General features: G+C 43.4%; 1 protein-coding gene across 1 annotated transcript; it reads right to left on the bottom strand.

Annotated features, from left to right (window-relative positions):
* Positions 1 to 4,331: 4,331 nt before the first annotated feature.
* Positions 4,332 to 7,106, bottom strand: LOC117150445. The gene is made up of 2 exons (XM_033317331.1): positions 4,480 to 7,106; positions 4,332 to 4,428 (listed from the first exon to the last, which is right to left on the bottom strand). Exon 1 carries the CDS (start codon positions 7,054 to 7,056, stop codon positions 4,615 to 4,617), a length of 2,442 nt encoding a protein of 813 aa, XP_033173222.1. The 5' UTR covers positions 7,057 to 7,106; the 3' UTR covers positions 4,332 to 4,428; positions 4,480 to 4,614.
* Between the last annotated feature and the right edge of the window lie 8,810 nt (positions 7,107 to 15,916).

The raw sequence follows: 15,916 nt of genomic DNA on the forward strand, positions 1-15,916 counted from the left end.
CGGCTGCCCATCACTCGGCTGGGAGGCAACGAGGTCTGCTCGGTGACACTCCGGTCCCGAACAAGCACCTTCCGACTCAACGTCGTCCTGAAGATCGAACCCAGCCTAAGGATCCGGACACCCATCCGAGCTCTGAGCGACGCCGCCAGGGCCAAGTTTGACGGTGTTCGTCTCGCGGACGAGCGCTTCCACCGGCCGGCCTCCATCTCCCTCGTGTTGGGATCAGATGTATATGCCAATTTGATCCAACCGGGGTTCCTAAAAATTGATGATGGGTTGCCCGTCGCGCAGAACACGGTGTTCGGATGGACCGTTTCTGGAACGTGCATGAAATGAAGAGGCCGATCCTGCTGTCTAGCCGGCCAGGGATACCTTTGCCTACGCAAGGGGGGAGAATGTTCACGCCGGAAGGGCGCAAACAGTTGAGCGGCAGTGTAAGCGGCCAATGCTTGCACTCAAAGCTCCTCCACGGCTCGCAAGCACCGCTGCTCGCGCTCTCCTTCTCTCCTCTCGCTCTCCTCCCTTTCCGCAAGGTATTCACCTCTCCGCGGTCCCGCGGTATTTCCACTGTTAGTGTTAAGGTAGTCTTAATTTACAAGTGCGTGAATAAAGAACGAAAAGTTGAAGTCAACCCCGCGCGTTTTTTAATTTCTGGAGGAATCCGCAGCAGCCGCAGCAACAACAACAACAAACATTTCCGCCCTCTACATTTCAACATACATCATATTAAGTCAAATGACTTAATAAGAATACTAAATAAAAATAAATTGTCCAAAAAGAAGACATTATTTTGAGAAATAAATATTTCATAAAAATAATAATTATTTTTTAATTTCATAAAAAAAAAATAATTTTATTAATAAATAATAAAAATAATAATATTCCATAATAATAATTCATAAAAAATAATAATACGTAGTAGATGATGCTGCGCTAATGTTACACATATTATAAGCTTATATATGTTATTGAATCCTTGCTCTCCAAGAAAAAATTTTGCACTCGATAGTATCGAATCCACATCGGGTTTTTGTTCATCTCGAAGAGATGACACTAGAATAAGTGTATTTGGTATCACTAAAAACTTTTGTATGGCTTCGATCCCGTCAACGTGTACTCTGCCCATAAATGAACCTAGCGGCTGCGTCTTAGCGTTTCCAAGGCCTCGTAGAAAAGAATAACACTTCTGCATCACAGTTCTATGAAGTTTATTGTACAAAGACTGACATACGATTGACACATCGGATCCTGTGTCCACAAGGCAGGCGACCTCTGTACCGTTCAGCAAAACTACTTTCAAGCGCTTAGTATCTTTTACGATTTGAACACTTTTTACAGGTTGTGGACAATTTGAAGATATATGACCGCTGCCTGCACATTTAAAACATTTTGTTTCTGCCTTGCAGTCTTTTCTAATGTGTTCATTAGAGCCGCAGTTGTAGCAACGTGTTGAATATATAATGAACATATATGTATAATGAACAACGATGTATGTATGTAAGAAACTTGTGTACTCAAACACTCAAGTCGCCTGCGAGCAACGGTTAATTCCTTTTTGAGTGTTTTCGCTACTAATCGGCGTTCACTCTTTGTTCGCATATTTTGACGCTGGCTGTGTGCAGCAAGTATACATAATTTAAATTCAGTTACCAATAAAACTCTGCGCTGTAAACACGTTTAATAGGTTATGGGCCGAGACACAAGTTTGGTGCGGTAACTCGAGTGAATTTGTCTTTACGAAAAAGAAGATTCGGAAAGTGACTTTTAAAAGTGAATTTGTCTTTACGAAAAAAGAAAATTCAAAATGAATATTACGGTCATCATTGATTAGCTCGATGAGAGCAATTATGACATTTGGTCAATGTCCATGCGTAGTGTTCTGATAACTTCAGATTTATGGGACGTGGTATATGGTAGTGTGAATGAACCCGATGATGCGCCAGAGCCTACGAAATGGAACACTAAAAGAACTCCCACGAAAGTATCGTGAGCAGATAAAAACAACACTAAGTCTTTAAATAAAATTAAAAAAAAAATAAGATTAAGATACAGAGAATACTACATTAAAATTAAACATAACGATATCAATTTAATTAAAACAATCTGGAAGATTTGATAAATAGTTTTGATATTTCTAGGCCTCACCGGCTATTACCGTAAATTTGTCCGAAATTATGCAAAAATTGACAAACCGCCAAGATAATGGAAAAATTTCTAGGAGAATGTCTACAAAAATTACAATACAGTTAGACGACTCAGCTGTTAAAGCTTGTAAAGAACTTAAAGATAATTTAATAGCACAAGTGGAATTAGTTCAACCAGATTATAACAAAAAATTCACTTTAACGACAGACGCATCAGATGTAGCTATCGGAGATAATAAACCAATTTCTTTCATATCCAATACTTTATGGAGTATATGGAGTAATTGGTATGCAAATACAAACAGACCATCAATCTTTATCTTTCACAATCTCAGATAAAACCCCGAACGTAGAAATGAAAAGATGGTACTCACCCCGAAAATAATATATAAACCCGGAACAACTAATGTCCTAGCTGACGCATTATCTCAAATAAAAATAAATAATATTACTAACATCGATTTAGAAAAATCAAACTCAGATCAAAATACAAAGCATTCTGCCGAAAGTAGTTTTAAAAATGTAATAAAAGAGACCCGAAAACCGTTAAATCAGTTTCAACAACAACTGTTATTAACAAATGGGAGGTTTACAATACATGAGTCATTGAATGTTTTTAATAAGACACGACATATAATTGAATATGATACGCAAGAAAACGCAACAAACTCAGTGCAAATACAATAAAACCCATAGAAATTTTCAAATAAATTATATAGAACCATATATAATTTTAGCATGGAATATTCCTGAAACAATTGTCAACCAAGATTGTACAAATCACAAAATATTAATCTCAGGAAACAACATTAGTAAAATTAAAAATTGTACCATGCAAATAGATAAGTTCCTAATTTCTAATAATTTAGCAGATTTTACACAAACAATTTATATCACCAACAATGTTACACGTTTACAACCAATAAATCACTTACAAACAAAAGAAATGATAAAACCCATGTAAAACACTATAACTTTTTTCAAATAATATGCATTACAACATTTGTCTACATGATAATTAGTTTCAACAAATAAAATATTGTAATCATTCAGTGAAATAAAATTATATTTTTTTCACATATGAGTATTGCAAACATTTAATTATATATATATGTAGGATATTTATTATTTAGCACAATTGTTTATCTTAGTAATATTTTGATATTATAATAGTTTGCTTATTATATTTTATATTTAATAAAAAAGATGACTTGTGACAACACTTCTTGATCTCCGGACATACCACGACTACACAACTTTGCCTTACTCCGGACACGACAACTTTCGGCTTGCCGATCTTTTTACTGCACAACTTTCAATTCGCTTTTTTCTTCTTCGACTGACTCTATACTTCTCCTTTTTCTTATAACTCCTTCTTCCTCTTCTGCCTGCACTCACGACGCTACCCTTGGTACGTGGAGGAAGCTATTCTCCAGATTCATAACTACGAATACATTTGCGGACTGAAGCTGTTCGAGCACATCATCCATGCGTTACACTGGAAAGCAGTCCTTAAGTACCATTACTATTTAATTTACGAAAGTCAATGCAGATTCTGTACGTGCCATCCTTCTTCTTGACCACGACGACTCGTCTGGCAAAGTTCGATGAAGATTTGCGCACAATGCCATCCTGCAACCAGGCGTCAACTTGTTTTCTGATCTCTATCTACTTATCTCTTTTAATTCAGCGCATTCCGACCGCGCTGACGCCTTTGTAAAGATGAATTCTCCGTCATTCAAAGTCACGCAGAACTGCGATGCAAAGTCAAAGCCAAGTATTACGTCGTTCTCGATGTGATTGTTTGGTATCACCAAAGACACTACAATAACAAGATGCGTAACGGCCATACATTGGTTTGGCACTATGCAGCCACTTTTTTGGTGAAGGCCAAATTTGCTCTCTTACCGCTCGCTTACGCTGAGAGCGTAAGAAATCTAAAAATATAATTTGCTTGCTTGTGTAAGTAAAAACAAGAGACGAGAACGCGTATATGTGTGCGTGTTGTGCTCGAAGACGATTTTCGGGCCGAAATCAATTCTGATCGAAGAAACGAATTTATATATTTGGAGTTGTGGCCAATTTCGTAGCAATATGCTAAACTAAAATAATAATTAATATAGATAAAAAAAGCTGAATATAATGCGCTTTTTAAATAATAAAAATGGTTCATTTACATACATTGTCGTCGTGCGTCAAATGGAGTTGCCTTAAACGGCTACTCCACGCATTGATTCCCGAAAGAAAGGGCAGACTAATCCGTGGTAGTAGAACACGTTTTATTCTGGAAGAATTCAATGTTTCATAATTGTAACTAACTTAACTTATAGCTCACCGCAGTGTGTCCTCCAACTTTTACACGACAATGAAAAGCTATATTTTCCCGGCAATTTACAATGGCTAATAACAATGTGCCCAGACACATATGGGCTTACAAATCTTTCCACATTCGGACTTCTCAAAATACTAACTAGCCTATCGATAACAATATTCGATCCGCGACATCCCCGACCCCGTGAAGAACCGCTTCACTCAAATCCAAAACTGCAAGTTTAGAGACGGGTCGCATCATTGTCCTAGATAGGCCGTTGTCGTTCACGCGCACCTTAGCGCGTCTGACGACTCCATCAGCTCCGCTGTAGATCTCCTCCACGATGCCCTTGCGCCACTCTCGTCGGGCCAAGGCAGGATCACAGACGAAGACCATATCACCCTGGTGGATGGGCTCCGTTCGGCGGCACCACTTCTCGCGGCGCACAAGCGTAGGCAGGTACTCCATGACCCACCTCCTCCAGAAACGGTCTCGTAGCAGGCGAGCAATCCTCCACTGCTTCCTCGTAGAACCCTCCTTGGGCAGCTCCGCATCCAATCCAGGCGTATCCGGCAGATTGGCTACTCCCTTGAGTAGATCGTTTGGCGTCAACGGCGCCTCCTGGTCCGCATCCACAGGCAAGTGGGTGAGCGGACGCGAGTTTACAATATTCTCCGCCTCAATCAGGAAACTCTCCAATACATGGTCCCTCGGCGCAACTTCCTTCAGGGTATGACGCAGTACTCTCTTGACGCACTGCACCATGCGCTCCCAAACTCCGCCCTCAGACGGGTTCGCTGGACAATTAAAAACCCATTCAATGCTTCTGCTTGACAACTCACTCTGAATCTTCTCCATCTCGAATACGTCACCAAAGCGCCTGGCTTCCCTGTCAGCTCCCACGAAGTTCTTGCCGTTATCGCTGCGCAGTCTATATACTGGCCCTCTACGACAGACGAAGTTCCTGATCGCAATTATGCAGGAATCCGTCGACAGGTCATGCGCCAGCTCCAGGTGAATCGCCCTTGTCGTCAAACACGTAAACAAGGCGACCCAACGCTTCTCCTTGTGACGGGACACAGTCACCAGCAGTGGCCCAAAGTAGTCCAGTCCTGTGTATTTGAATGGCCATCCACCCGCATCCAGTCTGTCTTCCGGATGGGGTCCCATTATCGGCGGCATCGGCCGCGCTCGCTGCAACTTGCACTCGTTGCACGATGAGATGACTCTCCGCATCACACGCCTCATCTTTGTGACCCAGAACTTTGTCCGGATCTCCGCAATCGTAGCATCCACATTTTGATGCTTCATCCTGGCGTGGAAGTCTCTCACAATCAGCTCTGTCAGACTGTGCCTGTGTGACAGTAATACGGGCCTCCTCGCACTGTACGGCATGCACAGTGCGGCATCAATTCTGCCGTAAGCTCGCAGAATCCCGTCCTCGTCTAGGTAGGGCACCAACCCTCGAATGTCGCTCGATCTACCGACGTCCTGTCCAGTTTCCGCCGACCTCATCTCGTCGGGGAAAGACTCCAATTGTGCCTGTCTGACCAACAGGTTCTCCGCGGCCTTACATTCTGCTGCAGTAAGGCCGTATTCCTCGAGCTCGTTTCGCTGTTTGCGGCACCAGCGCGCAAACCGTAGGACCCAGGCTGTGGTCCTCACCAGGCGACTGAAGCTCGAGAATCTCTGAAACGGAATAACAAATTCGTCTGCCATAACTAATGCAAACTCACTGGGCATCTCTTCTTCATCATGGGCATCTGGAGCACGCTCAGTTCCTTCCTCAGGCCCCGGCCAGCTGGCTGCTGGCTGTCTCAAAAATGCAGGTCCTCTTAGCCACCTTGATTCCTGGCTAAGGTCGACTCCTTTCTGCGACCGCGTCGCATCATCAGCCGCATTATCGGTTGTAGGCACCCATCTCCATTGGGAAACCTTCGACGACTCCAAAATCTCCGCCACTCGGTTGCCAACAAACTGCTTATACCGGCGGTGGGTGCTGCCGATCCATCTCAGCACCGTCTTAGAGTCCGTCCATAACACCAGGTCCGTGATGACCACACTGTGCTCCTCCTTGACAGTGTTCATCAGCCTGGTTCCAAGAACTGCTGCCTGTAGCTCCAGCCGTGGGATCGTCATCGTTCTCATTGGGGCACACTTCGTCTTCGCACTCACGAAGCTCACCTGTACGTCGTCGTCCTCATACGTGACCCTCCAATAGGCCACCGCCGCGAATGCTGCCTGACTAGCATCCACGAAGACGTGCAACTCTACGGCCCGGACTGCTCCACGCCCAAAATAATGGCGCGGACATCGGAACTGTCCCACGGCGTCCATCTCTTTGCGCCAAATCGCAAAGGCTTTGCTTAATTCCTCCGGTAGTGGTTCGTCCCACTGGATCTTCTGCCTCCAAATCTCTCGCAGCAGCAGCTTCGCTGTAACCATGAGGCAGCACAGGAATCCCAGGGGATCAAACGTAGACATCACCAGGCTCAAGTATTCCCTCTTCGTAGGGACTCGGTCTCCACTCAGGACGCTGCTTGGCACTCGATGATACTCCACGTTGAATCTGAAGTCATCTGTTGCTACTTGCCAACGCATTCCGAGGATCTTCTCTTCAGCCTCACCCCATCCGACGCTCTTGACCAGGTCCTAAAGCCGTCTCCACGGTGGGTGAGCTGGATGAAAACTGGCATAATTCGAATCCAGCATCCTTGTGTATCTCCTTCACTCGGGTAGATACGCTGATAGCCTCGCTCTCTGTAGCGAAACTGTCCACATAGTCATCGACATAATGGTAGTCGGTGATGGCCTTGACCGCTCTCGGATCCGAATCCCGATACTTCAGGGCATTCATAGTCTTCACGTAATGCGCAGCGCTCGGCGAGCAGGCTGCTCCAAACGTCATTACGTTCATCTCATAGACATCCGGATCTCTCTCGTCGTCGCCATCTCTCCAGAGGAATCGTTGGGAACATCTATCCTCGGGTCGGATCAGCACTTGGTGGAACATCTCCTTGATGTCACCGCAGACTCCGACGGCTCCTTCTCTGAAATGAAAGAGCACAGCTGGCAAAGGCTTATAGTGCTGAGGCCCTTTGTCCAGCTCCGAGTTTAGCGAGGTTCCTCCAACTTTGGCTGCAGCATCAAACACAAGCCGTACCTTGCCGGGCTTGTTTGGGTTTTCGACACCAAAATGTGGCAAATACCATAGGCGATCGCTCCTTACCGCGACCTCCTCCGGCTGCAGCCTCCTCGCGTATCCTTTAGACACGTAATCCTTTATGATCCGATCGTATTCCTGCGCCAACGGCTTGTTGCGCTTCATCTTCTTCTCGACGTTGACCAGCCTCCTGTACGCCATCTCATAGCTCGGTGGCAGCACAACGTGGTCGTCCTTCCAGAGTAATCCCGTCTGGTAGCGACGCCCCACTTTCACCGTGGTGTCTTCGAGTATCCTTTGGGCCCGGACATCGTCGCTGGCTGCGACCGGCGGCGCGGTCTTCACTCCAAAGTTCTCCATGTCGAAGTAGTCCTCCACCATCTTCTCCATCGCGTCATCCACTGACACGGCAAGTAGGCAGGACCTCGGTGACGGCGTGGTCGGTTGCCCACTTACAGGCCCAAACACAACCCAGCCCAGCTCGGTTGCGGCCGCATACGGTCCCTCTCGAGCGAACCGCCTCGTCCTAAGTGGCAACCCCAGATGTCCGTGATCCAGACCGATGAGCAGCTTCGGCACCACGTTGCTGTAAGGCTTCATCGGCAGACGCGCATCCCTGTGCACGCCCTGGACATCTCGTCGGCTCAATGTCTGCATCGGCAAACTCAAACTCGAAACGGCTTAAACGTTTCTCAATACATGGCGAGTGGGCTTTCCAACTCCACTTATCTTCAGACTCACCACGTTGGTAGGCTCTCTGGTTGACTTACCTCCAAACCATCGGATATTTATCTGCCGACGCTCTCCTTGCACTCCAAGATCCCTTCGAAGTTCGTCATCGATCATCGTGACGGAGGATCCCTCATCTAGGAGCGCATACGTATCCACCTTTCGCCCCGCTCCGTACAGCGTAACCGGCAGTATACGGAACAGTAGATGGCCTCCTTCGGCGTCAACGCAGCTCAAATTCCTCTGCATGGGCGCTCCCGCTTCACGAGGAGCTCCTGGTTCCAGGCTGTTGCTGGGAACGGCTGGCTGCCGGTTCCTCTCCTGGTCCCTGTGACCATCTCGTAGCGAAGGCCTCCTGGCCGGGCTGCGTCTGGAAACTGGTGGCTGCTGGTTCCCTTCGTGGCGTCTGAAGCCACCTCGCTGCAGCGGCCTTCGCTCCTCGTCCGCACCATGTAGCAGACGGTGATGCTCCCTTCGGCATCCATTAATCTGGCACTCACCTTGCGTATAGCAGGATCTAACCGTGTGCCCGCTTCGCAGGCAATTGAAGCAGAGCCGATGCCTCTTCACATTGCTCCACCTTTCCTGTGGCGAAGCTCCAATAAATTTCCTGCAGCTCAATATTCCATGCTGTCCTCCACAGATGGGACAACCTCCATGCCGATCATCCTGTTGATCGCATTCATTATGGTCGACGCTTGCATGTAGAAGTCGACGCCTCGGCTCCTTTCCCTCGACGTCCAAAACCGTGCACACCACGTTTGCGTACTCCTGTAGCCACGCGCTGAAGTGGACTACAGTGGGAAAGGGCGCAATCGTTGCAGCATGCCTGGCCCAGTCCACTCGCTTGCTCGTTGGCAGCTTGGCCACAAGCTCCTCCATGAGGGTTGGATTCCCCAGGTGTTGCTCCGCCTTCGCTGACTGCAAGAAGGCCGCGAGGTTACTCACTCGGGTTGCGAAGGGAATGATCTTCGCCAAATTGTGCTCCGAGATGGGCTGCACCTCTCGCACGTTGTTGAGCTGGCTGCGTATAAGCTGCTCCGGTCGGCCGAACCTAAAGCGTAGCTGCTCCATCACGGCGCTGACATTCCCTGGATGAATCAGTAGCGCCTTCACTGCCTCGCGCGCTTCATCCTTCAGCGCCTTCAACAACCTCTGGTTGTTCTCCAGGTCCGTGCAGTTGTACGCTCGGGTCGTCTCCACGAACGCACAGCTGAAGATCGGCCACTCCTCGGGCTGCCCTCCAAATATAGGCAAGTCCGGAAGCTTCCTTGGCCCATATGCTCCCTGGATTCCACTCGGCGTCGTCGCGGCGTAGGATCCGACAAGTGGCGATGCTGTTGCCGCATTGTGGATGCTCACGCCCGGTAGCACGAGTCCATGCGCTGGCTGCGCAGTGCCTGTTGCACACAGTGGCTCCACAAAATAGTTGCTAGTCGTTAGCAATGGCGGTCCACTCGAAGATGGCGGCAGCGTGCAGGCCGCACCGCTCGCACCGTCACCGTTGTATGGCACCGACCCGACCCCGTTATGTAAGGCCTCTACGTTAGATGTGGGTATTGGCTGGCCGCTCCAAGATGGCGGCCGCCCCGACGCTCCACTGTTGGCGCCAACTGCGCTTGGGCCAACTGCGATTGGCGCGCAATTGGCGGTGCTCACACTTTCCTTTGATCTAGCCTTCTCCAGCTCCCTCTCCAACGCTGCGATCCTCACCATGAGTTCCAATACGAGGGGCTGGTTCACCTCCGGTACTGAACTCGCAGCTGTGACAGCAGTACTTCTAGGTTGGGAAGCTACTGTAGTCACCGTAGTGGCCGGGCAAGGAATCGACGCCGCCGTGGTGTTCACCCGCGTCCGAGTTCCTGCTCCACTACTGGCTGGCTGCTGACTCGCTGTTGTTATAGGGGTGGCTTCCCCTCCGTTCAGCCGGGCACTCTTCCTGGGGGAATGCTGCATCTTCCCCAGCTCCTAAATGGCGGCGCCTCTGCGCGTCCAAAATGGCGTCTCTGACGCTTCGTGCAGCTAGCTGCGGCCACGGATGCTTGGCGCTCCTTGCGCCTTCTGACCGCTGGCTGCGGTCTCCACAAATGACGCTTCTTGCGTCTCCTTGTCGCTGGCTGCGACTCGTTCGTACCGGCGTTCGACGCTGGCTGCGTCACTCTATGTCGGTGACTGCGACGCCACTGTCGCTGGCTGCGACTCCTCTGCCGGTACGTAGCGCTGGCTGCGTTCACACAAATCCTGGCTGGCCGTCTAAACCGTCACTCCAGCTCCGGCAACTCTATAGCTGGCCGTCTAAACCGTCATTCCAGCGCAAGTTGCCCCTGCAGTCGCCCTAGGACTGCGAATAAAAGATTGTCGTCGTGCGTCAAATGGAGTTGCCTTAAACGGCTACTCCACGCATTGATTCCCGAAAGAAAGGGCAGACTAATCCGTGGTAGTAGAACACGTTTTATTCTGGAAGAATTCAATGTTTCATAATTGTAACTAACTTAACTTATAGCTCACCGCAGTGTGTCCTCCAACTTTTACACGACAATGAAAAGCTATATTTTCCCGGCAATTTACAATGGCTAATAACAATGTGCCCAGACACATATGGGCTTACAAATCTTTCCACATTCGGACTTCTCAAAATACTAACTAGCCTATCGATAACAATATTCGATCCGCGACATACATCATATTAAGTCAAATGACTTAATAAGAATACTAAATAAAAATAAATTTTCCAAAAAGAAGACATTATTTTGAGAAATAAATATTTCATAAAAATAATAATTATTTTTTAATTTCATAAAAAAAAAATAATTTTATTAATAAATAATAAAAATAATAATATTCCATAATAATAATTCATAAAAAATAATAATACGTAGTAGATGATGCTGCGCTAATGTTACACATATTATAAGCTTATATATGTTATTGAATCCTTGCTCTCCAAGAAAAAATTTTGCACTCGATAGTATCGAATCCACATCGGGTTTTTGTTCATCTCGAAGAGATGACACTAGAATAAGTGTATTTGGTATCACTAAAAACTTTTGTATGGCTTCGATCCCGTCAACGTGTACTCTGCCCATAAATGAACCTAGCGGCTGCGTCTTAGCGTTTCCAAGGCCTCGTAGAAAAGAATAACACTTCTGCATAACAGTACTATGAAGTTTATTGTACAAAGACTGACATACGATTGACACATCGGATCCTGTGTCCACAAGGCAGGCGACCTCTGTACCGTTCAGAAAAACTACTTTCAAGCGCTTAGTATCTTTTACGATTTGAACACTTTTTACAGGTTGTGGACAATTTGAAGATATATGACCGCTGCTTGCACATTTAAAACATTTTGTTTCTGCCTTGCAGTCTTTTCTCATGTGTTCATTAGAGCCGCAGTTGTAGCAACGTGTTGAATATATAATGAACATATATGTATAATGAACAACGATGTATGTATGTAAGAAACTTGTGTACTCAAACACTCAAGTCGCCTGCGAGCAACGGTTAATTCCTTTTTGAGTGTTTTCGCTACTAATCGGCGTTCACTCTTTGTTCGCATATTTTGAAGCTGGCTGTGTGCAGCAAGTATACATAATTTAAATTCAGTTACCAATAAAACTCTGCGCTGTAAACACGTTTAATAGGTTATGGGCCGAGACACAAGTTTGGTGCGGTAACTCGAGTGAATTTGTCTTTACGAAAAAGAAGATTCGGAAAGTGACTTTTAAAAGTGAATTTGTCTTTACGAAAAAAGAAAATTCAAAATGAATATTACGGTCATCATTGATTAGCTCGATGAGAGCAATTATGACATTTGGTCAATGTCCATGCGTAGTGTTCTGATAGCTTCAGATTTATGGGACGTGGTATATGGTAGTGTGAATGAACCCGATGATGCGCCAGAGCCTACGAAATGGAAAACTAAAAGAACTACCACGAAAGTATCGTGAGCAGATAAAAACAACACTAAGTCTTTAAATAAAATTTAAAAAAAAATAAGATTAAGATACAGAGAATACTACATAAAAATTAAACATAACGATATCAATTTAATTAAAACAATCTGGAAGATTTGATAAATAGTTTTGATATTTCTAGGCCTCACCGGCTATTACCGTAAATTTGTCCGAAATTATGCAAAAATTGCCAAACCGCCAAGATAATGGAAAAATTTCTAGGAGAATGTCTACAAAAATTACAATACAGTTAGACGACTCAGCTGTTAAAGCTTGTAAAGAACTTAAAGATAATTTAATAGCACAAGTGGAATTAGTTCAACCAGATTATAACAAAAAATTCACTTTAACGACAGACGCATCAGATGTAGCTATCGGAGATAATAAACCAATTTCTTTCATATCCAATACTTTATGGAGTATATGGAGTAATTGGAATGCAAATACAAACAGACCATCAATCTTTAACTTTCACAATCTCAGATAAAACCCCGAACGTAGAAATGAAAAAATGGTACTCACCCCGAAAATAATATATAAACCCGGAACAACTAATGTCGTAGCTGACGCATTATCTCAAATAAAAATAAATAATATTACTAACATCGATTTAGAAAAATCAAACTCAGATCAAAATACACAGCATTCTGCCGAAAGTAGTTTTAAAAATGTAATAAAAGAGACCGACTAATGTCGTAGCTGACGCATTATCTCAAATAAAAATAAATAATATTACTAACATCGATTTAGAAAAATCAAACTCAGATCAAAATACACAGCATTCTGCCGAAAGTAGTTTTAAAAATGTAATAAAAGAGACCCGAAAACCGTTAAATCAGTTTCAACAACAACTGTTATTAACAAATGGGAGGTATACAATACATGAGTCATTGAATGTTTTTGATAAGACACGACATATAATTGAATATGATACGCAAGAAAACTTTATAGAAATATTAAGGGAGTATCTAAAACCAAACATAACGGTAGGAATTCATTGCACTTTAGAAGATCTTTATACATATTCAATTACCAATAAAAAATAACTTTACCAACAAATTTCTTTATACTAAAATATTTCTACAAGACGTGGAAAATAATGAAGATAAGGCTATCATAATAGAAGAAACACATAGTCGTGCTCACAGAGGTCTAGACGAAAATTATAAACAAATCAATAGATTATTTTATTGGCCAAATTTATTTATCAAATTAAAGGAATACATAAAAATTTTACAATTTGCAACGAAAATAAATACAACCGGCATCCTATTAAAATTCCTATTGTGGAAACTCCAACTAAAGAAGGAGAGAATTTACAAATCGACATTTATTACGCGCAAAGTCTTATTTTCTTATCCTGTATTGACGCGTATTCAAAATTCCTGGTTGTAAAAGAAATTCAAAATAAACTAAACATCGAGAATAAAGTAATGGAATTACACCAACAATTTCCCCACGCCAAAGTAATTATGACTGATAATAAACCGAGCTTCAACTCTGTTCAATTTAAATTCTTTGCACAAAGATGTGGTGTAACTCTACATTTCGCCGACCCCAGACACAGTAACTTGAACGGACAATTAGAAAGGGCACATTCAACATTAACAGAATTAGCTCGTTGCATAAAGGAAGAATTTAATCTCACTGACAGAATATATTATTATCTGAAATAATTATTAGAGCCGCAAAAGAATTCAATCAAAGCATTCATTCTACAACAAACCAAAAACCTTTTGATATTCTTTATAATAAAATTGTTCACGAAAACATTTCAAGAATTCTAAAGAACACACAAGAAAAAATGTTAGTAACACACAATGAAGGTCGTAAAGAAAAAGAATATCATGTAGGTCAAGTTGTTTATGAGAAGAAACACGGAGAAAGAAAAAAGCTAAAAACTAGATACAAAAAACAGATTGTTAAGGAAAACTTACCTAACAAAGTTAAAATCAATAAGAGAAACAGAACTATCCACAATGACAACATTAAGTTTTTACAAATACCATATTTTTTTTATTAAATTACAGAAAATGCATTTCTTATAACTTCTAATACCATTCGTAATGATAACCACTTCAGAAATAATTGATTACTCCAATCACGAATTCTTCCTGTTCAAGGACAAAAAGGATGTCCTTACCTATGAATCATATGCCGACTTATTCCACGTAACTAACTTAAGTTTTTATAAAGAAATAATCAATATAGAATCAGGATATGTAAGAAAAGATAAAAATATACGGACACAATGGGAAATTACTTACGAAATACAGATACTAGAATTAATTTTGTCACAACTGATACCAACTAGATCAAAAAGGGGAATAAATGAGTTAGGCACTGTTTGGAAATGGTTAGCTGGAACTCCGGATCACGATGATTTCAATAAAATACAGAATAAAATAAATGATTTAATTGAAAACAATAACCAATAATTTATTATTAATTCCAAATTGTTTAAAGAGATAAAATTACTTTCCGATCATTTTAAAAACATTTTTATTGATCAAGAATTGCCATTACGAAAACCTCGTTTACTTTTATTAACATTTGACTTACAAAACATTATTGATAATATCACACTGGCCAAAATTGATTTATTCAACACAAAAATAATAATGAAGACATTAAAGAAATATTAGATCACGAACAACAGCCTGTACTTATTGCAGACTTAATGGACATAAAAATACCCCGTTATAACAAACAGATGCGAAATTTACTATGCCAGATCCATTTCACATAATGATAGAAAATTACTAATAAGTAATCAGGTCGCATCGTTGTTTTTCCGTAAGCTCATATGTATCTGCATTCTGCTCAAAATTGTCAAGCCAAATCTCCACTGAGTTGCCATCGAAGTCGGGTACAATTTTTTCAAAATTGTCTGCAGGTACTTTCGTCTCTTTCTGGGTATTTTTATCAGCTTGAATGTAAAGAGTAAGCAGCTGAATTATTTTTTGTAGACTTTTATTGTAGATCTTTTATTTGGTCTGCACACAGTTCTGATAGACGATGCTCTTCTGCATTTTCATTTTCGTCTCCTCGCTTTCTCTCCTCTTCACTCATGATTTCGTATTCGCACGCTTCTAGAAATTTCCGACCGACGCCAACCAACTTGCGAAATTCCACAACTTTTTATTTACAACTTTATATTTGGCCTTTTTGACGTAATTCCACAACTGTTCAACTTTCTGCACTTTACAAATGGGTCAAATTTTTATTGTTTTTTTTTTGGTTGAGCCCTTAAATGTATGATAAACTATATACAATAAAACATTATAACATTTAGGAGGGCAAATCCAGGACTCCCCGCGGTATGGCCGTGAAGCATTGCTTCGCGAGGACGATCAGGATTTGCTCACTCGTGGACCCTCCTGGCTCTCTCGGCTCTTCTGAGCTCGGTGGTTATCGCTGAGGCGAAGCTGTTGACCGCTTGCCATTCCGCCTCCCCCCGCAGCATGAATGGGACTAGGTTGTCCGCATTCAGTCTGCCGCCAAGTACGGTTTCCAGAGAGCTCCGTTCCCTAGCGTATTTAACGCACGAGAAGAAAACGTGCTCAGCTGTTTCGCTCCGACCACCTCAGCACCATGGACAGTCATCCGCATC

Source organism: Drosophila mauritiana, chromosome 2L (genome assembly GCF_004382145.1).
Source record: "Drosophila mauritiana strain mau12 chromosome 2L, ASM438214v1, whole genome shotgun sequence".
Classification (NCBI taxonomy): Eukaryota; Metazoa; Arthropoda; class Insecta; order Diptera; family Drosophilidae; genus Drosophila; species Drosophila mauritiana.